The following is a 19,493-nucleotide window of genomic DNA, read 5'->3' on the forward strand; positions in this document are numbered from 1 at the left end:
GGTGGTAGGTGTCTCTGCTCCATGCCCAGGACAGTGGTGGGGTCTCCATATGAAGCCCAGGGTGGTGGTGGGTGTGTCTGCTCCATGCCCAGGACGGTAGTGGGGTCTCCATACGAAGCCCAGGATGGTGGTGGGTGTCTGTGCTCCATGCCCAGGATGGTGGTGGGGTCTCCATACGAAGCCCAGGATGGTGGTGGGTGTCTGCTCCATGCCCAGGACGGTGGTGGGGTCTCCATACACAGCCCAGGATGGTGGTGGGTGTCTCTGCTCCATGCCCGGGAGGGTGGTGGGGTCTCCATACGAAGCCCAGGATGGTGGTGGGTGTCTCTGCTCCATGCCCAGGAGGGTGGTGGGGTCTCCATACGAAGCCCAGGATGGTGGTGGGGTCTCTGCTCCATGCCCAGGATGGTGGTGGGGTCTCCATACGAAGCCCAGGATGGTGGTGGGTGTCTCTGCTCCATGCCCAGGACGGTAGTGGGGTCTCCATACGAAGCCCAGGATGGTGGTGGGTGTCTCTGCTCCATGCCCAGGACAGTGGTGGGGTCTCCATACGAAGCCCAGGATGGTGGTGGGGTCTCTGCTCCATGCCCAGGACGGTGGTGGGTTCTCCATATGAAGCCCAGGGTGGTGGTGGGTGTCTCTGCTCCATGCCCAGGAGGGTGGTGGGGTCTCCATACGAAGCCCAGGATGGTGGTGGGTGTCTCTGCTCCATGCCCCAGGACGGTAGTGGGTTCTCCATACACAGCCCAGGATGGTGGTGGATGTCTCTGCTCCATGCCCGGGATGGTGGTGGGGTCTCCATACGAAGCCCAGGATGGTGGTGGGTGTCTCTGCTCCATGCCCAGGACGGTGGTGGGGTCTCCATACGAAGCCCAGGATGGTGGTGGGTGTCTCTGCTCCATGCCCAGGAGGGTGGTGGGGTCTCCATACGAAGCCCAGGATGGTGGTGGGGTCTCTGCTCCATGCCCAGGATGGTGGTGGGATCTCCATATGAAGCTCAGGATGGTGGTGGGTGTCTCTGCTCCATGCCCAGGACGGTGGTGGGGTCTCCATACAAAGCCCAGGATGGTGGTAGGTGTCTCTGCTCCATGCCCAGGACAGTGGTGGGGTCTCCATATGAAGCCCAGGGTGGTGGTGGGTGTGTCTGCTCCATGCCCAGGACGGTAGTGGGGTCTCCATACGAAGCCCAGGATGGTGGTGGGTGTCTGCTCCATGCCCAGGACGGTGGTGGGGTCTCCATACGAAGCCCAGGATGGTGGTGGGTGTCTCTGCTCCATTCCCAGGAGGGTGGTGGGGTCTCCATACGAAGCCCAGGATGGTGGTGGGTGTCTCTGCTCCATGCCCAGGACGGTGGTGGGGTCTCCATACGAAGCCCAGGATGGTGGTGGGGTCTCTGCTCCATGCCCAGGACGGTGGTGGGGTCTCCATATGAAGCCCAGGATGGTGGTGGGTGTCTCTGCTCCATGCCCAGGACGGTAGTGGGGTCTCCATACGAAGCCCAGGATGGTGGTGGGTGTCTCTGTTCCATGGGTGGCTGGCAGGTGGTCACGGAGCCTGTGAAACTTTACAAAGCCACATGTCGACCAGACCCAGGCCCTATATCCAGACCTGAGCTCCCTGGCCTCAGTCTGTCACTCCCTGCTGCCTGGATGTAGAAATGTGAGTTGAGGGGGCCCGGGGTCTTCCTTCTGGCGCCCCTGTCCCCATGCTTCCTCTGAGGCAGACACAGAGAAGTGTAGAGTCTCTGGTCAGGAAATGGGCCACTCCCGCTGTCCCCACCACGTCAGCATCTGTCCTGCTGCTTGGGGTGTAGGTGGGCATGGAGAGTGTGGAGTTCCCAAATAGGACCTGTGTGACTCCAACACAGGTGTTTGGCGACTTGGTCTTGGCGCTTGAAGCTGTGTGGGTGGGCAGCGGAAAGTGGTGCGCTTACCGCCATGTGGACCAGCGCTGTCCCCGTGAACAGCGGGCTGACATCTGAGCGGGAAAATAAGCCAGGGCTTCAAGGAGCTGCAGAGCGGTCCCAGTTGATTTCGGTGTTGCACCCCCACACACACCCTGAGCGCCTCTGCCTGGGCTCCTTGGTGGGGTGGTTCTGCTGCTTCCGGGAAGGTAAAGCTTCGTGCAGCTAAACGGTCCTGCAGGCCAGGATTGCAAGGCAGGCCCAGCAGGAGGGGGAGGTTCCCCACTGGAGGACCAGGACCGGAGGACCGGAGGACCATGGGGGACACAGGACCCCTTCCCTAGGCAGGGCCCACACGCCCTGCCTCCACCCCACACTCAGAGTGGTGAACCCAGTGTGAGGGTTCAGGGAAAGCTCACCGTGGGCTCGGGGACATGGGCACTGGGGGGGCAGGTGTGTGCAGAGGGGCCACCAGAGGTGGTGGTGGTGTCTCCAGGGACCCTGCGGAGCTGGGGGGCAGGGCAGGTGGGGACCGGGCCTGAGACCCCACACTGGTGTGGGGACAGGGTGGAGGTGAGGGGGTGGGGTCTGGGGTGGGGCCTGCAGAGGCCTGTGCTCTGGGAGCTGGGAGTGGGGCTCGGTAGCTGGCACCTGGTCCCTGGGAGCTCCTGGTCTGCGTGCCCTTGTCTGGGCTCCTGCCCACAGACCTGCACTGAGCTTCCCCCACAGGTGGGAGACCCACCCTCTGGGGCCCTCTGGAGCAAGGGGATGCTGAGTGGCATCCACCACCGCAGGGACTCTTGAGGGGCCCCTGAGCCTAGCTGAGGGCCCCCAGGAGGTGTGAGGGCCTTGTCTGAGGCTGGAGCTCCCGAGGGCGGGGCCTTCCTAGGGCTGGAGGCGGTGTGGGAAGGTGTGGCCCACACTGAGCAGGCCTTTGCCCTCTTCAGGTTGTGCAGCCTGACCTTGAAGAAGCTGGTGGTGTTCAAGGAGCTGGAGAAGGAGCTCATCTCGGTGGTGATTGCTGTCAAGATGCAGGTGAGGGTCCCCTCGGCTGCTGTCCCGGGGCAGTGAGTGCAGGGTGCCCCGTGCCTGCCTAGGGGTGCGAGTGGGCACAGCCACCCCCCCGCTGGACCCTTACCTGTGCAGGGGGCCAGGGAGCCTGCTTCTGCCCCGGCACGCAGGGGAGCCTCTGCCCGGGCTGGGTGACCTGGAAGATGGTCCTAAAGCTCTGGCAGGATCGGGGCCCCCCAGCACACCCAGGGCACAGTCCCGTCCGATGAAGGGCAGGCAGCCCAGTGTTCGGAATGTGGGGAGAAGGGAGTGTGTGCGGGTCACTGGCAGATGGGCCTGTGCAGAGCAGAACTGTGGTGCAGACCCTCCCTGCCCCCACCGTGCGCACCCGGTGCACCCTTCTCCGCCGGCCCCTGACCCAGCGCCGGCCCAGCCGTGCGCACGTCTCCTCCCATACGCTCGCGGGCCTTGCAGGTTCCTGCCTTGGAACAAATAGCAGTGTTTCAGGAGGGCCTGACCCGCGGCCCCTCCCTCCCCCAGGGCACCGGCTCCTCCACGTGTGGCTGGGTCCTTGCGATGGCCCCCACAGCTGAGCAGTGCCTGGCCTGCCAGCACCCCAGACCGTCAGCCCCTCGGGACCGAGGTCTTGCTCCACCCTCAGCCCCAGGCTCTGGAGCCCACGTTCACGGGCCGCGGGGGTGCCAGGGGCCCAGCCTGGGGCTCTCAGGGCAGGCTCACCAGGGCTCGCTGGCTTGCGCATCTCCGGGCCATCAAGCCAGGCTCTCTCCAGGCTGAGAGCTCAGGGCCGAGTTCAAGGAGGCCTGAGGCCCGTCTTTAGTTTCTCCGTCAGTTGCCACCATCTTTTAAGTAAAGATATGGAGAAACCCTTTTCCTCCCTGAAGATGCTGCTGTAACTTATCATCAAAGCCAGGCGTGCGGGGCTGCGAGCCGGTGCCACAGGGACGTGCCCACGGGGGGCCAGGCTTTCCCGGGGCCCGGGCTGTGCTCCGCGCGGGGAGGGCTCCAGAGCAAGGTGGAGCCCACCCATCCCTGACCCCTGAATCTGCCACCATTGACCTCTTACACGGCTGCCCCCCACCCCGGCCCGTTCCTGGAGCCCTGCCCCAGACCCCACCATCTCCGAGACTCAGGCTCCGGGACCCACGTCACCTGTCCAGCTGACCCGGGTGCCCCCTTCACTGGCTGCCCGTTCCCGTGTGCCCCCACAAGCTCAGCATCCACCCAGGTGCCTGGCCCGTCCTGCAGGCCCCCCTGGGCGTCGCCCTCTGTTTGGGTCAGTTGCCGCCCACCTACTGTGCCCCTGCATGGGGGGGAGCAGGGCAAGTCTGGAGGAGTCAGCCCCCAGCCGGGCCGTCTCCCTCCGCCCGTTCTCCCCGAGACACGAGACACAAGACGCTGCGCTCCTCTGTCCTCAGCAGCCCCTCCTCTGAGCTGAGGCCCTGCATCTTAGCTCCCAGACGGAGCGGGCCTGCCGGCCTTCCCCACCGGCCCCGGCCTGCTCGCCTGTGCTCGCTGCCCTCCTTCACCCAGCAGAGGCCGGTCAGCTCAGGTCCCCTGAGGGATCTGGTGTGGAAGAGGCCTGGGGGCCACGGCCAGACCCCGCACAGGGTGCCACGTGGCCCAGAGGGCGTCCACCGGGCGGTGCCGCAGGATGCCCGAGTGGAGCCAGCCCTGCACCTGTGCCCAGGACCCCTGCCCGTCGCCCCCGTCAGCCCGCACATCTGTGCTGTCTCTGTCCTGGACCCACACCCCCCCTGCCCTCAGCCTCTTCTCTGCACCCTCATCTTGTCGGACGCCTCCCGAGCCCCCAGCCCCGCACCCTGGTGGCCGCTGGCCTTTGTGGCTCTGAGTCCAACGGCTGTCGGTGCCCCGCTCGCGGAGGGCCACATGGTGTCCGTCCCGTGGCTTCCTGCCCCCAGCCTTCAGTCTCCGCTCCGTGCATGTGGGGACAGCTGTTTTTAAAACAGTACTATGAGGAAATCTTTAATCCATTTGGGATTTATTTTGGTATAGGATTTGAGGTGAGGATCTGGACGTTTTATACGAATGATTTGTTACTCACTATTTAGAGAGTAGTTTTTCCTGGTGACGTGAAGGGTCATTATTATGCAGCACGTTTGTCTGTGTGTTCTCAGATGTATTTCTCGACTTCGTGTCTCTGTCGCTGACACAGAGCACCTGTTACACCCATGTACCACGTTTTGCTTTCTGGGGAGGCCATCACCCCTCACCGGTCCACTTTTTCAGAAACGCTTAGCATCTAGCACACCGGTTCTTCCAGGCATTGTCCTGTGACCCCCCTGCACCCCATCATTGCCCTGTGACCCCAGCATTGTCCTGTGACCCCCCACACCCTGGCATTGACCCATGACCCCCCGCACCCCGGCATTGTCCTGTGACCCCCACGCACCCCAGCATTGCCCTGTGACCCCAAGCATTGTCCTGTGACCCCCCACACCCTGGCATTGTCCCGTGACACCCCAGCATTGTCCCGTGATCCCCACACCCCACTGCTGCATTTTTGGTAGTTACTTTAAATGTGGCAGTGAGTAATCTGGATCATCTAGGGGAGAACTAGAGGGTGACAGGATGCGGACATTTCTAAGGCTCTTGACAAATCTCCCCAAGGGTGCGTTTGGGAATCCCGTGAGCTTATGCCTCCCACTGCCTGGTCTGTGGCTCTTCACCGTGAGAGTTTGAGGGGAGTGGGTTTCACTGTGAGATGCCCCCTTGTGAATGAACAGCCGTTTCGTTCTGTCCCAGGGCTCCAAACGGATCCTGCGGTCCCATGAGATTGTGCTGCCCCCCAGCGGACAAGTGGAGACCGACCTGGCGCTGACCTTCTCTCTGCAGGTGGGCCTGGCACGCGGGCAGGGGGCAGCGGCCCACCTTGCAGGGATGTTCTCCCTCAGTGTGCTGTCCTCCTAAATGTTAGAAGACGTGTGTGCTTTATTAGATCGCATTTTCCCTCCCGGTCCTGTGCTAAAGAACGTAGTGAGGCCCAAGCTCACTCTCAGAAGGTCATTTTGGGGATGCCTGGCTGGCTCAGTCGGGAGAGCGTGTGACTCTTGATCTCGGGGTGGTGAGTTCCTGCCCCACATGGGGTGTAGAGATTACTAAAATAAGTAAATAAATAAACAAACAAACCTAAGAAAAAAGGCCATTTGGTTCCAGTGTTCAGAGAAGATGGGGAGGAACAGGGGACCTCAGTTTTGTGAGTTCTGACCCCTTTGAAGTATGTTAGGTGCCCCCTGCTTGCCCCACAGCATGAAACAGAACCTCCTCCCCACGGACCCTCCAGAGCCCAGGGCTGTGGGTGGGAGCAGGCTGGCCCCAACCCACCCGCAGGGCGCTCATCCTGCCTCCGTTCCTCTTCGCACGGTTGTTTAAGGTGGGTGCTGTGTAGATTCGCAGACGTGCGTAACACACTGGGCTTAGCGTCGGCCCATCGCACACCGGTTCAAATCTCGTCTCCCCGTGAGGACCCCACCTCCCGCCCCGCCGCTTCTCCCCGCCCCGGCCTGGCTGTGCCCGGGGCGGGGGCACGTGACCCCAGCTCTGGCGTCCCCCGCGGGAGCTTCTGGGGTCTGCGTGGAAGTTTTCTTTTGCGGGATCCGCTTTATCGGAGCGCGGCTTACAAGACGTGCAGTTTGCGGTCTTAAAGCGCTGCCCAGCCGGGCACAGGCGTGCGGCTTCTGTGAGGTTAAGGGACGCGTTTGCGAGCCTCTGTTGGTGCACACGAGCCCTGCTCTCGCAGAAGCCCCCGTGGCGCTCTGATGGGCCACTGGACCAGCGCCACCTCGGGGTCACGCCCCTGCCGTCCGCGTCGTGGGCAGGGTCGCTGGCTGACCCCGCTGATGACCCGGAGGCCCAGGCCAGCTGCTCACGTCTGCTGGCAGTGGCTTTTCCCATGTCCCCGACGGAGGCCCCCGGCGGCCCGGCGAGGAGCGAGCCTCCGGGCTCGTCGGTGCTGCGCTGGCGTGGCCACGGGGACAGACGGCAGCCATGACCCCTTCTCTGCAGTACCCTCACTTCCTGAAGAGAGAAGGCAACAAGCTGCAGATCATGCTGCAGCGGAGAAAGCGCTACAAAAACCGAACGATCTTGGGCTACAAAACACTGGCGGCGGGCTCCATCAACATGGCCGAGGTGAGCGCGTCCCCGCTCAGCCAGAGGCCCCCTGTCGGGCCTCACCTGACGGCCTGTGGGTTCTGCCTAGCGTGGGTCCGTCCTGTGCCCCCCCAGGGAGCGCGTCCTCCTGGGACACCCGCGTCCCCTTCCGTGGGCGCTGGCCCTGGCCCGTGGGCTGCCTAGGCGGGCGGCACGTGCTTGCTGTGGGGTGGGGGCGCGGGATGTGAGCGTAAGGAAGTTCCCTGGTGAGGCGAGGAGGGGACCTTCATGCAAACAGAACTGACCAGCCGGCACCACCGTGTCTTGGAGGACCTGCCGTCCCGAGCTGTGGTTGGCAGCCGAGGCCCCTCGTGTCCTTTGTGCTTCGGGGCCTTCCCCGTCACGGGGTCGCGCTCAGCGCTGTCCAGGCACCTGTGATGCTCAGGAACACGGAGCTGTGTTGGTGCCCACCTGGGGCAGGGCAGGGCTGCCCCCCACACCCCTCAGCCCCGCTCCTCTGGCCCAGGACCCCCGTGCCATGGCACCTGGTCAAGCCTGCAGGCCTCCTGTTTCCCCTCAGACCCTACCTGCCTGACACTCCCGACAAGCGTCCTTCAGGCAGGTGGCACAGGTGTGGAGGGCGTGAGGAGGAAGACCGTGCACCTGCCTGTCCAGCTCCGCACATGCGCGGGCACAGGGGGCGTGTCTGGGTGCTGACCTTCCTAATTTGGTTTCTGAGATGGTAGCAGTCGCGGATGTTACCTTTCTCAAAAATTTCATTTTCATACTCTCCTCAAGGGTTGGCACCCCTAATCAGGCTCCCCAAATTAAGAATAATCGGGTCCATGAAATCCCCAAATTTGGATTTGGTCAAATGACCCCAAAGGCAGCTTGTAGGATGCAGAGGCTCCGGCCTGCAGGGGCGTCCTCGGAGTTGTCACCAGCCAGGGTGCGAGGAGGTGCGAAGGGGCGCGTGTCCCTGTCCCTGGTCTGCTTGAAATCTCTCACGACCCGAATGGCTCCAAGGACTCACCGGCCTGCTGGGTGTCGGCCCTGCCACACAAGACCCCCAGCCTGTGCAGGTGGCCGGTCCTCCTTGGTCCCCCACGGACACGGGTCCCTGGACGCAGATCCCGGGGCTTGGTGGCCCTGAGCCGTAGCCTCACACACAGTCTGCTCCGCGCTGCAGCCCCTGGACAGGCGGGCTCAGACCCTCCCCTCCTCGACAGCCTTCAGTCCCCAGTGGCGGAGCCTGGCGCCGGCCCCCAGAGTCTCGGCCAGTGTCCTCCTGCCCCGCGGGCGCGTCTCCTGCTGCCCCGTGGCCCTGCTCCCGTGCACCCAGAAGGGGTGCTGCCGGGTGCTGGCCCTGCGCCTTGGCCCCTTCTAGAGCTGAGCCCTGCCCCCAGGTGATGCAGCACCCCTCCGAGGGCGGCCAGGTGCTGAGCCTCTGCAGCAGCATTAAGGAGGCGTCGGTCAAGGTGGCCGAGATCTGGATCTTCTCCCTGTCCAGCCAGCCCATCGACCACGAGGACAGCGCCATGCAGGCGGGGCCCAAGGCCAAGTCCGCAGGTGAGTACAGCTGCAGGGGCTCCGCTTGGCTGCCTCCTGGCCCCCTTCCCGCTGGGTCTGGGAAGCTGGGGAGGGACCACGAGGGTTTACGGGTTTCCCTGGGGCTGGGTGCGCTCGCTGCACAGGCAACACTGTGCGCGCTCTGGGAGCCTGGGCTGCAGGCGTGCGAGCTCGGCGGTAGGCAAGAGGTCATGGGCCTGATGGCGGTGCGTTCCTGGGTCTGGGCACAGGTCCTGGCGTGGCTGTCAGCACCGTCGCGATGGCGGCCGCTGTCCCCCGGAGGTGCGGGAGGGCATGCAGGGGACCCAGTTGGGCACGAGATCCAGGCTGAAGCGCCTGAGGTCCGTAGGGGCCACTGTGGGAGCGGGAAGCACGGGCCTGCCCCCTCCCCGAAGTCTGCCTGTGGGGGCTGTGCATGGCTCCCCACGGGTCCAGGGGCCCGTCCTCTGGCCGCCTCATCGCCAGGACACCGGTCGGAACCTCGAGGTGCTCCCCCTTCCGTTTGCTCATTCCATAGATAACTACTCCGAGGAGGAGTATGAGAGCTTCTCCTCTGAGCAGGAGGCCAGTGACGATGCCGTACAAGGGCAGGTAACCCGGGGCCCGGTGCGCAGGACCGTGAGGCCGCGTGGGCCCCCAGACACTCGGGGTGTGGACGGCCAGGGACCCCTGAGCTGCTGGCATGAGGGCGGCACCGAGAGGGGGGTGGAGGCTGGGAGCTGGCCCCCCGCGTGTGCCCCGGGGCCCTGCCGCATGCCCACAGATGCTCTGGGGGTGCCCTCTGCCAGCCCCTGTGCTTGTCTCCCCAGGACTTGGACGAGGAGGACTTCGATGTGGGGAAACCCAAGAAGCAGCGGCGATCGATAGTAAGAACGGCATCCATGACCAGGGTCGGTGGAAACTGGTTTTACTAACACTGGGGAAGGGCGGGGTTGGGGGGCTGGGGCCCCAGATTGGGCGTCGGGATGGGAGGCGGCCGTCCCGGGACCCCCCCCCGCCGTGGCCTGGCTCCGCTGGCTTCTCCTGAGGCCCAGCCTCTTTGTGGGGCATGAAGGCAGGGAGACCCCACGGCCTTGTGCTGGCGGGTGGGTTACGAGGTGCTGGTCATCGACCCGGGAAGCTTCACCGGCGGGGTCCTCGTGCTCATCCTGGGCGGCAGCCCCTGGCCCAGAGGGCAGGGAGGAGGTGGGACAACGGCCGTCCTGCTCAGGCTGCTCCACGAGCAGAGCTGGGGAGGCTATCTGCCTCCCGCCTGTGCCCAGACAAGCCCCTCGTTTCTGCTCAGCGTCGGGCCCACCCGGCACGGTGGCCCCCGGGCTCTGGCCATCCCGCTTCTCCTCCAGGAGGAAAGCTCCAGGCGGAGGCCTTAGCCCGTCACAGAACGCCCACCACTGGGCACAGAGCCCCGGACAGTCCCAGGGCCAAGCCGCTCCTGTGTGCGGGGCCATGGCCCCAGGCCCGGGCTGCGCAGTGGGTGGCCCCGGAACCCTTGGGGCACAAGCTCAGCCCCAGAAACCTCTGCCCCCTCCTCTGGCAACGCTGGGAGGCCTGGGCCTGGTCCCGGTACGGCGGGTGGGACGCGGCAGCACCTGTGTGAGCCTGGTTCCGGGCTCAGGGGCCTGACGCCTGTGGAGGGGGTGTGGGAGTCCTTTATAGGGTCACCCCCTTGAGGGGGGCTGGGGCAGCTGCCTCACTCAGTGGCCAGAGCTCAGCCTCTGAGGCCCAGGGCAGCGCTGGGCACGGTGGAGCTTGGGCTCCCTCTGAGCCCTTGCCATCCGCCTGCCCACTGTGTGCCCAGCCCTGAGTCCCGCTGGGGTGAGCTGGTGCCTCGGGCAGGGCCGGCAGCCTTGCTCACATGGAGGGAGGGACGGCGCACGCCCCCCTCCGGCTCCTCCCTGGTCTGGTCCCAAGTCCAAGCTGTGGTGTCAAATGCCTGCAAAGGGGTTGGCGCTGTGGGCTGCCGAGAGCCGGGCTCGCGTGAGCCGTGGGGACCGTGCCTCCCTCCCGCCGAGCCTGCCCCGTCCTCCCAAGGGAAGCCGGCCCCTTGGGTTCTGATTCTGTCCTGCTTGTCTTGCAGCAACAAAACTTCAAGCAGAAGGTCGTGGCGTTGCTGCGGAGGTTCAAAGTGTCAGATGAGGTGAGTGACCCTGCCTGGACTGCCAGGCCCGTGGCGTCCTGTGAGACCAGGGCTCTGGAGGCATCTGGGCCTCGTCCTGGCTCTGCCACTGACCGTCCCACCCCCGGGGCACCTCGAGGGCCGAGCCGAGGCCGCCAGCGCGTGTCTTCAGTCACAACCCCGGGGACAGACCCAGGGGAGGCTGGATGTCATTTGGGGGTGTGACCATGCGTTTTGTGTTTTGTGTCATTCTAAGTCGAGGGTATTTTGGGGCCGTTCTCGGTTAGTTTCTGCGAGCCCCTGCCGCCGCACACACAGCCCCCCATCGACACGCTCTGACCTGCAGCTTCCTTCCTTTAGCTGTTTTCCACTCTCCAAATTTGCTGGGATGGGTTTGTATACCTTTCATAACCACAAAAAAAACCTCAGTTTTCCTTTTAACGTGGGCGTAAGAGAGTTGGCCCACAGGTCCTGGATCACCCGGGAGAGGTGGCGTGTAAGTGTCCACATGTCACCGCCGCACGTGGTCGTGGCTGCACGGAAGGTGACGGCCGCTTGTCCACACACGTGAAGGGTCTTGCGGGTGTGGTGGCGGCCAGGCGGCAGCTCTCCTCAGACGCTGGAGCTGGAAACAGACCCGTCTCAGCCTCAGTCCCCCCAGATCCGTCCACGGCTTCTGTAGGATCCCTGTCTGCAGACCGGCTCGTCCCCACACTGCACGGAAATGCAAGGGACCCGCAATAAACAAGTCTTGGAAAATGACAAAGTGGAAGGACTCACACTTTCTAATTGCACAACTCTCTAAGAGGTACAGTAATCAAGACCACGCGAGGGATTAGTGGTCAGTTTCCAACAAGGATACCAAGACCACTCAATGGGGGAAAGTTGGCTTTTCAGCAGAAGGTGATAGTACAGCCAGGTGTCCCCACGCACAAGGACCTCACACCACGTACAGAATTAACTCCAGACGGATCAAAGACCTAAACGTAAGCGCTTACACGATGAAGCTCAGGAGAGTGATCTTGGCGCCTGGGGGCCGGGCCATGTGGCTTAGACAGGACACCGGACGCACGAGCCGCCGGAGGGAAACCGGTAAGTCAGACCACATCAAAACATAAACGCCTCTGTGCTCCCAACAGCCATCAGGAGGATGAACTGTCACGTAGACGGTGTTTGCAAATTATAGATCCCAGGAGGGACCTGTGCCCACAAGGTGGAAGGCACCCTTACAACCCCAAATAAAGAGACAATCCAGAGAGAAATCAATTGTGCAGGTCAAGAGTTGGTCAGAGGCTCGGACTGGAGGTTTTCTCTGAGGAGGGACCTGGATAGCCAGCAAGCCCCTGAGAAGCCGCAGGGCGACCTCCTGAGGCCACAGAGGGCAGCCGTGACCTCGGGGGCGCCGACGTCGGGGGGAGCAGCCGGACCTGCAGGGCTGACAGGAACGCCCCGCGGGGCGGCCGCTGCGGAAGACAGCCTGGCAGTTCCTCCAAGTGTCCACTTCACGCTTAAGCAGCGGTCACCCCAGCGGTCCCGTACCTGGTACCCACCCCGTGAGATCCAGGATGTCCACATGAGGCCTGAGGGACAGACGGTCCCAGGAGCTTCATCTGCGGCAGCAAAGCCTGGAGCGTCCATCCGCTGGTGGCCAGCCAGACCCAGGCCACTTGCAGGGGCAGGCGGGTGGTGGCGAGGACGTCACTGGAGGCAAACAGCGCGGACGCCTCCTGATAGGCATGCCTGAGTGGGAGGAGCCCCATGCCGAGGGCTGCACCTGTGTGACCATTTCTGTGACGTTCTGGAGGAGGCCCATGCGTGGGGACGGAAGTCACCTCAGGGTTGGGGGGAACAGTGGGGGGGAGGCCTTGGGGAGGGAGGCGTCCCAAGCCCTGACTGCGGTGCGGACCCGTCCCAGGTGGGCTCCCTGCCCTGCACTCCTGCTGTGCATTTCTCTGTTGAAGTAGGAGCCACGAGGGGCAGAATGGCCGTGCCGTGCTCGGCACCCGGTGACTGGAGGTCCTAGAGGTCACCCCAGCGTCTGGCAGAACTGGGCTGGTAGCACATGCCGGAGAGAGGGTGCTTGGTGGCTCTGTGCCTTCTTGCCGTCTGTCCTGCCAGGGGGACCCCCCAGACCAGCCCTCACACGTCTGACCTCCCTGTAGGTCCTGGATTCAGAGCAGGACCCTGCAGAGCATGTCCCTGAGGCAGAGGAGGACCTGGACCTTCTGTATGACACGCTGGACATGGAGAACCCCAGTGACAGTGGCCCGGACCTGGAGGACGATGACAGTGTCCTCAGCACCCCCAAACCAAAGCTCAGGTGAGCACACCCACCACCTCCCTCTGCCGCCCGGCCCCAGGCCCCAGCGGGCACACCCGTGCCGTCCCACGTGTTGCAGGGGCCACAGGGAATCGTGCACTTGGGGACACGGGCTCTGGGTCGGGGAGGAGGGGGTGGACGTGCATCCTAGCAGGTGGCCCAGGTCTGTGGTGTTTGTGGAGGGAAGTGACAGGGTCACGGCTACGTTCTGGAAAGATCTCTCTGGAATCCACTGGGAGCATGAAGACAGGAGACCGGTTAGGAGGTGTTGGGGTCGTCCCTGCAAGAGGTCCTGGTGTCAGAGGTGGGGGGGTGAGAGCTCCGGGTGGGGAAGGCGGTCTTCCCAGGGTCTCGGCTGGGCCGAGCGCGGCATCTGTCACAGGAGGCAGCCAGCAGGTGGGGGGTTGTGGGGTTCTGTGCACTGGGGACACGGGGAGCTGGGGACTGCAGAGCATCCCTGTCCCCCAGGAGCCGGGTGCCAGCCTGGCTGGGGCAGGAGAGGGCAGGAGGCCCCGGGCTTGGGGTCGGGGGAGGCTTGACCCACGGGACCGAACAGCGTGTGGCTGCCAAGTGGGGGCCATATTGGCGTCCAGAAGATCTGTGGCATTCTGGCTTTGCTTTTAATGCTTTTTTGTGTTGTTTTTTTTTTTTTGAGACAGAGAGAGAGCACTAGCGGGAATGGGGGGAGGGGCAGGGGCAGAGGCAGAGGGAGAAGCAGGCTTCCCGCTGAGCAGGGAGCCCGATGCGGGGCTCGATCCTGGGACCCTGGGATCATGACCTGAGCCGATGCTCATCCGACCGAGCCACCCAGGCGCCCCTGAACTCTTTGATATGAGTCAGTGGGACAGAGATGCCCACGGGGAGGGTGGGCTTTCTGTGCAGCTGCTGACCTCCCGCCGCCCCACGTGGCCAGTCCCGTGTGGGCACGCCTGTGGCGTCCGTGGGCTCTGGTCTAGGTGTCAGTCACTGGCCTTCGCTGCACATGCAGCTTGGGGGGTCCACTTACAGGCTCAGCCCCCCCCGTGTCTTGCCTGCGGCCCCCCCACCGGCAGAACTGACAAGGCCGTTGAGGCACCTCGGGCTTTGCCGCCTTCAGCTGGAACAGGTCTCTGCTTCTGTCGTCCATGGGGTCACCTCGGCTGCCGGCCATGGGCCAGCTGGTGCTCACAGTCCCGGGGGGCTTGGGCACCTCCGGCCCTGGCCCTGCCCTCGCCTTTCCCTGTCCCTGGGGGGCTCTATCACCAGACTGCCTGAGCCCCGCCCACCATTTCAGCCTGAACAGTGTTCTGAGTCTCTGAGTCTGAGCGCCGCCCCCTCCCGGCTGTCTGCTGGGGGCAGGGTGTTTGGCCTGCTGGCCTGGGGTCACTGGGTCCTGCTGATGGCGCACTTGTGGCAGCCTTGAGCACGTTCCTGTGTTGCTGCGAGCTGGCCGTGGGCCTGAGGCTCCCCAGCCTTTTGCTGGTGGAGCTGCCCACCCGAGCCGCTGGCCGCCTTGGCCAGGGTAAAGGCCAAGAGTGGTGGGTTTCAGGGATGCAGGTCTTCTGTGGACGTCAAAGCCGGTGGAGGGGCCGAGAAGGGCGGCAGTTTGCGTGGTGCTCAGCATCCTCCCCTGGGCCATGGTTCCCAGCCCTGCATGGCTGCCAGATGCCACGAGCACAGTGCCGACCCTTCGGTGTGGGGAGGGTCCTGGAGCGTGACCTCTCTCCGTCCCCACACCCAGGCCCTACTTCGAAGGGCTGTCACACTCCAGCTCGCAGACGGAAATCGGGAGCATCCACAGTGTCCGGAGCCACAAGGAGCCTCCGAGTCCTGTGAGCAGGCCAGGCCCGGCAGCCCCTCCCTCCTGGTGGGACCTCAGGCCAGGGGTGGGCCGTCCTGATCTCCCCGTCTCCCTGGGTCGCTCAGAGTGTTACTTACACTCGGTGTTACACTGTGCTCCTGGGTTTGTATGTGGCTGGAATCCCCTGCCCAATGCCACATGCCTGTCTTGGGGTGACCCTACACCTGCGGTCTAAGAAAGCCCCGGTCAGTCATCCCCGGCTGCTCCCAAGCCCAGGTCTCCCTGCCCGGAGGTGAGCCAGCCCTGTGCCACCATTGAACACATCTTGATGTCCATCTTGTCCACAGGCCGACGTGCCTGAGAAGACTCGAGCCCTGGGAGGCAAGCAGCCAAGCGACAGCGTCTCGGACACGACCCACGTGAGCAGGCGCGGGACACGTGCATTGGGTCCAGCACAGAGCCCACTTACACGCTGCCTTCAGGGCAGGCCTCGACATGGGGGTCCTGAGCTCACACCTCCCAGGACCAGTGCACAGAACCACAACGAGGGCGCCCCTGGGTTCACCCCCACCCTGAGGGATGGTCAGGGTCCCCCGGAATCACCCTAGTTCTGGGAGGACAGGGGCTGTCCCCCTGCTTTGCTGAGCACAGGCCCCGTGAACACTATAGTTGACCCCTGTTGCCCTCATGGGGGTTCTCGAGGAAGGTGTCCTGGGCTGCAGGGCAGGTTTTAGGGAGGTTTGGGGAGGCTTGGTGCTGGTCTCCCCTGGCGGCCAGGACCGGGAGCCCCATGGTTGGAAGCAGAGGTCAGCTCGGCTCCCCCGCGGGGGCGTCTGTGCCGCATGCGGAGAGCTGTCAGCCTGAAACCAGCCTACACCCCACCCAAACCAGGGGCTCCTCGGGCCTGAGACTGGCCCCCGAGGGGAGGCTCCCGCAGGACGTGCCTACCATCGGGCCCCCTTCTCTGCATCTCAGAGCACACCCGCCCCCGGGGAGCAGCCCGCACAGCCCGAGGACAGCCCGGAGGTGGAGACCTCCACTCTGGATGTGTTCACCGAGAAGCTGCCGCCCAGTGGGCGGATCACCAAGACGGAGTCCCTCGTCATCCCCTCCACCAGGTGACAGGGTGCCCTGGGGAGGCTGTCGGCCAGGCATTGCCCACATGAGCCAGTGTGGCGGGCAGGGCCCCGTAACTGGATGAGACTCACTTAGGAGCACAGAGATTTCGGGGCCTGCCCCAGAGGTCCACGTGGGACCCCACACACCCCTGTTTGTAGCTAGCTGCCAGCAGGCCTTCTGGGGCTGAGGTGTGGCCCCGGCTGCCCATCTCACGTTTTCCTGCCCCTGGCACCGTTCACTGGCACCTTATGGACCAGCGTAGCCCTGGTGCGGGAGGAGTGTGCCCAGCTGGACCCAGAGTCCGGTGTGGTCAAGCACAGCAGCAGCCCCGGGCAGTGGTGCTGGCTCCAGCACGGGAGCTCTGTGGGGCCAGGACCCTGCCCCTCACGGTGGGCATCACAGAGGAGGGCGTCTGGGTGGCAAGGACCTGGGCAGCTTCCCCGTGGGGGTCACTCCCGCGGCGTCTCTTACCCGCCCCCACTGCCGTCTTGGTCAGTCTGGGGGTCATCTCTGAGCCCCTCCCTGGGATGTGCTCCCAGCCCGTCTTGTCTTCACCTTCCTTGGGCACCTGGCCGAACTCCCAGCGCCCTCTGTACGGCCACGTGTGGCCACGTACTACCACACCCCCCAGGACCTGCGTTCCTGCCCTGAGACCCGCTGGGCTGGGGCCTTCTGCAGGGGGACAGCGGAGCCCCCTTCCTGGGGCCGTGGTTCCGTGCCGCCAGCACTCCCGTGTCGTATCAGGCCTTATGTCCACGTGGAGAGCGCATGTGCCCAGTGTGCGCGTGGCCTCCACGTCAGCCCTTTGCCCCCAGAGGAGCCCACACTGCCTGCCACCTGCCCTGCCACCCTCCGTGAACCCACCACGGCCCCGCCGCTGAGCAGCCCCCTTCCCTGGGGCGGTGAGCACGTGGGCCTGCCCCAGCCTGTGCTGCTCCCCGGCAGGTCCGAGGGGAAGCAGGCCGGCCGCCGGGGCCGGAGCACGTCCCTGAAGGAGCGGCAGCCCGCGCGGCCGCAGAACGAACGGGCCAACAGTCTGGACAATGAGCGCTGCCCGGACACGAGGAGCCAGCTGCAGGTGCGCACTCCAGGACAGGTCATGGGCAGAGGCCACGGCTGCCCAGATCTGACCCAGTGCTGGCAGCTCAAGGGGGAGGCGGCCCGGCCACCTTGTGGGCTGTGACAGTCCCACGGTGTCTTAAGCCCAGTGACCTGTCCAGTGCAAAGCCGAGTTCTTGAGCAAGAACAGGGCCGGCCTCTCCTGCCCACTGCTGGGTGGCTGCTGGGGGGTGGGGGTCAGCTGGAAGGTGAGGGGCTGCACCCCTCCCACCAGTGTGGATGGGCCTGTGTCTCCAGATCCCCAGGAAGACCGTGTATGACCAGTTAAACCACATCCTCATCTCTGATGACCAGCTCCCTGAAAACATCATTCTTGTCAACACTTCCGACTGGCAGGGGCAGGTGGGGAGGGGCCAGGTGTCCTCCCTGCAGTGGGAGTGGGGTGGGGTGGGGGGGTGTCCCCTCCGCGGGCAGGAGCAGGGGTGTCCCCTCCGCGGGGGGGGAGCGGGGGGTGTCCCGTCTGCGGGGGGAGCGGGGGGGTGTCCCCTCCGTGGGCGGGAGCGGGGGTGTCCTCTCTGCGGGGGGAGAGCCCGCGCCTGGCGTTGCGCGGCGTGGAGTTGCGGCGCTGACGGGAGGCGTGGAGCGCTGAGGCTCACTCCGCGCCCTCGCCCCAGTTCCTGTCGGAGGTCCTGCAGAAGCACACGCTCCCCGTGGTGTGTACGTGCTCGGCCGCTGACGTCCAAGCGGCCTTCAGCACCATCGTCTCCAGAATACAGAGATAGTGAGTCCAGCTGCCACGGGGCGTCCGTCGGGGTCCCTGCATCCCAGGCTCGCCTGGGGCTGTGTCCGGGGGCGGTGGTGGACCGCAGACGTGCCCACCCACAGGCCCCCCATGGCCTGCCTTCCGTCCGGATCTGGGCGGTGGGGGGTCCCTGCAGCGGGGGGACCTGGCAGCAAGCGCGGCTCCCTGAGGCATCTGTCCCCTCTCTGTCCTGCCCCCGGGGCCACAGCTGCAACTGTAACTCGCAGCCGCCGACCCCCGTGAAGATCGCCGTGGCGGGAGCGCAGCATTACCTCAGCGCCGTCCTGCGGCTCTTCGTGGAGCAGCTGTCCCACAAGACCCCTGACTGGCTGGGCTACATGCGCTTTCTCATCATCCCGCTGGGTGAGAGGCTCTCGCGGGGGGGCCGGCGTGGAGCGCTCGCCCCTGCGCTGGGCACCCTTGGGGCCCCGCACCCCGTCGTCGGGCTAACTCGATGCCATTGTCAGAAGCAGGGCAGGGTGGTCGCGAGTCCTTGTAAACGATCAAATCCCGTGGAACGTGGCTCTGCATCTGTGGCTCGCACGACGTGTTACTGGGAGGCGCCGGGTCCCAGGGGAGGGGCTGCCTGGCACCCCAGCACCCTCTGTGGTCCGCAGCGGCACCCCCGCCCCCAGGAGCAGGGAGGGGCTTCGAGGGCCCGCAGAGCGGGCCCTGCAGCCTGACCCTCTCCCCTGGGCTCGCAGGTTCCCACCCCGTGGCCAGGTACCTGGGCTCCGTGGACTACCGCTACAACAACTTCTTCCAGGACCTGGCCTGGAGAGACCTGTTCAACAAGCTGGAGGCCCAGAGCGCCGGTGAGGCCTGGGGCCAGCTGGCCGGGTGGGGGCTGCCCTCGCATCCTGCCTCCAGGAGCCGCCACGCCTCCGGGAGCAGAAGTGGGGCCTCAGCCGGGTGCTCCCCACTGGCTGCCGTGGGCCTCAGAGCTGGCTGGCCACGGGGTCCCGGACGAGGGCTCCCAGGGATCCGGAGGAGCCGCGAGGGCAGGGGGGGCCCTCAGCTGCCCCCAGCATTCCCACTGCTCCCGGGCTGGGAGCTGGGCGGCCCTAGGGGCACCGTGTGGGGTGAGAGGGGAGTGTGGCACCCCACGGACCCTGCCCGGCCTTCTCGTGCAGTGCAGGACACGCCGGACATCGTGTCGAGGATCACCCAGTACATCGCAGGCGCCAACTGTGCCCACCAGCTGCCCATCGCAGAGGCCATGCTGACCTACAAGCAGAAGAGGTACCTCGCTGGGCCCTGGGCAGGGCGGGGTGCGCGGGAGGGCGGGGGCACCGGCTCCACGCCGCAGACGCGGGCCACCCCCAGCTGCCGGCCCTCCGTGGGCCTCCCTGCCCGCTGCTGGTCTCAGAGCCTTCGGGCAGCACCGGGGGGCTCGTTGGGACGGTCATCAGGGACAGACCTGGTTGGCCAAGGGACGGAACCCAGGCTGGGCTTGGGGGGAACGACGTGAGAGGGCCTGGCAGCCCCAGGTCCTCCTCTGAGTTGGTGAGAAGACACTGGTCGGTCTTTCTCTATTTTGTATGTTGGAATTTTAATAATGAAGGTTAAAGGAACAACTGCCATGCGTCCCTGTCCTAGTGGTGACCTACTCACGGGAACGCAGGCCTGGGCTCCTTCAACCTCCTGGGCTTCCCGGGCCCGGAGACACGTTCTCGCCCTGAC

At 65.0% G+C, this 19,493-nt stretch overlaps 1 protein-coding gene across 8 annotated transcripts in view; it reads left to right on the plus strand.

The window, feature by feature from the left end:
- PACS2 (phosphofurin acidic cluster sorting protein 2) overlaps positions 1-19,493 on the plus strand; it is a 59,845-nt gene that overhangs the window by 32,478 nt on the left and 7,874 nt on the right. For 4 of the 8 annotated variants that reach the window (XM_078054316.1, XM_078054309.1, XM_078054311.1 and 1 more), the window contains exons 2-18: positions 2,851-2,938; positions 5,699-5,788; positions 6,959-7,084; positions 8,452-8,614; positions 9,132-9,205; positions 9,424-9,504; positions 10,692-10,751; positions 12,893-13,050; positions 14,771-14,861; positions 15,178-15,249; positions 15,722-15,948; positions 16,895-17,027; positions 17,306-17,410; positions 17,683-17,789; positions 18,019-18,173; positions 18,515-18,625; positions 18,944-19,052. In XM_078054316.1, the coding sequence (XP_077910442.1) occupies positions 2,851-2,938; positions 5,699-5,788; positions 6,959-7,084; positions 8,452-8,614; positions 9,132-9,205; positions 9,424-9,504; positions 10,692-10,751; positions 12,893-13,050; positions 14,771-14,861; positions 15,178-15,249; positions 15,722-15,948; positions 16,895-17,027; positions 17,306-17,410; positions 17,683-17,789; positions 18,019-18,173; positions 18,515-18,625; positions 18,944-19,052 (1,950 nt within the window). The remainder of the gene's footprint in view (positions 1-2,850; positions 2,939-5,698; positions 5,789-6,958; positions 7,085-8,451; positions 8,615-9,131; positions 9,206-9,423; positions 9,505-10,691; positions 10,752-12,892; positions 13,051-14,770; positions 14,862-15,177; positions 15,250-15,721; positions 15,949-16,894; positions 17,028-17,305; positions 17,411-17,682; positions 17,790-18,018; positions 18,174-18,514; positions 18,626-18,943; positions 19,053-19,493) is intronic. The other 4 variants (XM_078054312.1, XM_078054313.1, XM_078054310.1 and 1 more) reach the window with 3 other exon arrangements.

Source organism: Halichoerus grypus, chromosome 8 (genome assembly GCF_964656455.1).
Source record: "Halichoerus grypus chromosome 8, mHalGry1.hap1.1, whole genome shotgun sequence".
Lineage (NCBI taxonomy): Eukaryota > Metazoa > Chordata > Mammalia > Carnivora > Phocidae > Halichoerus > Halichoerus grypus.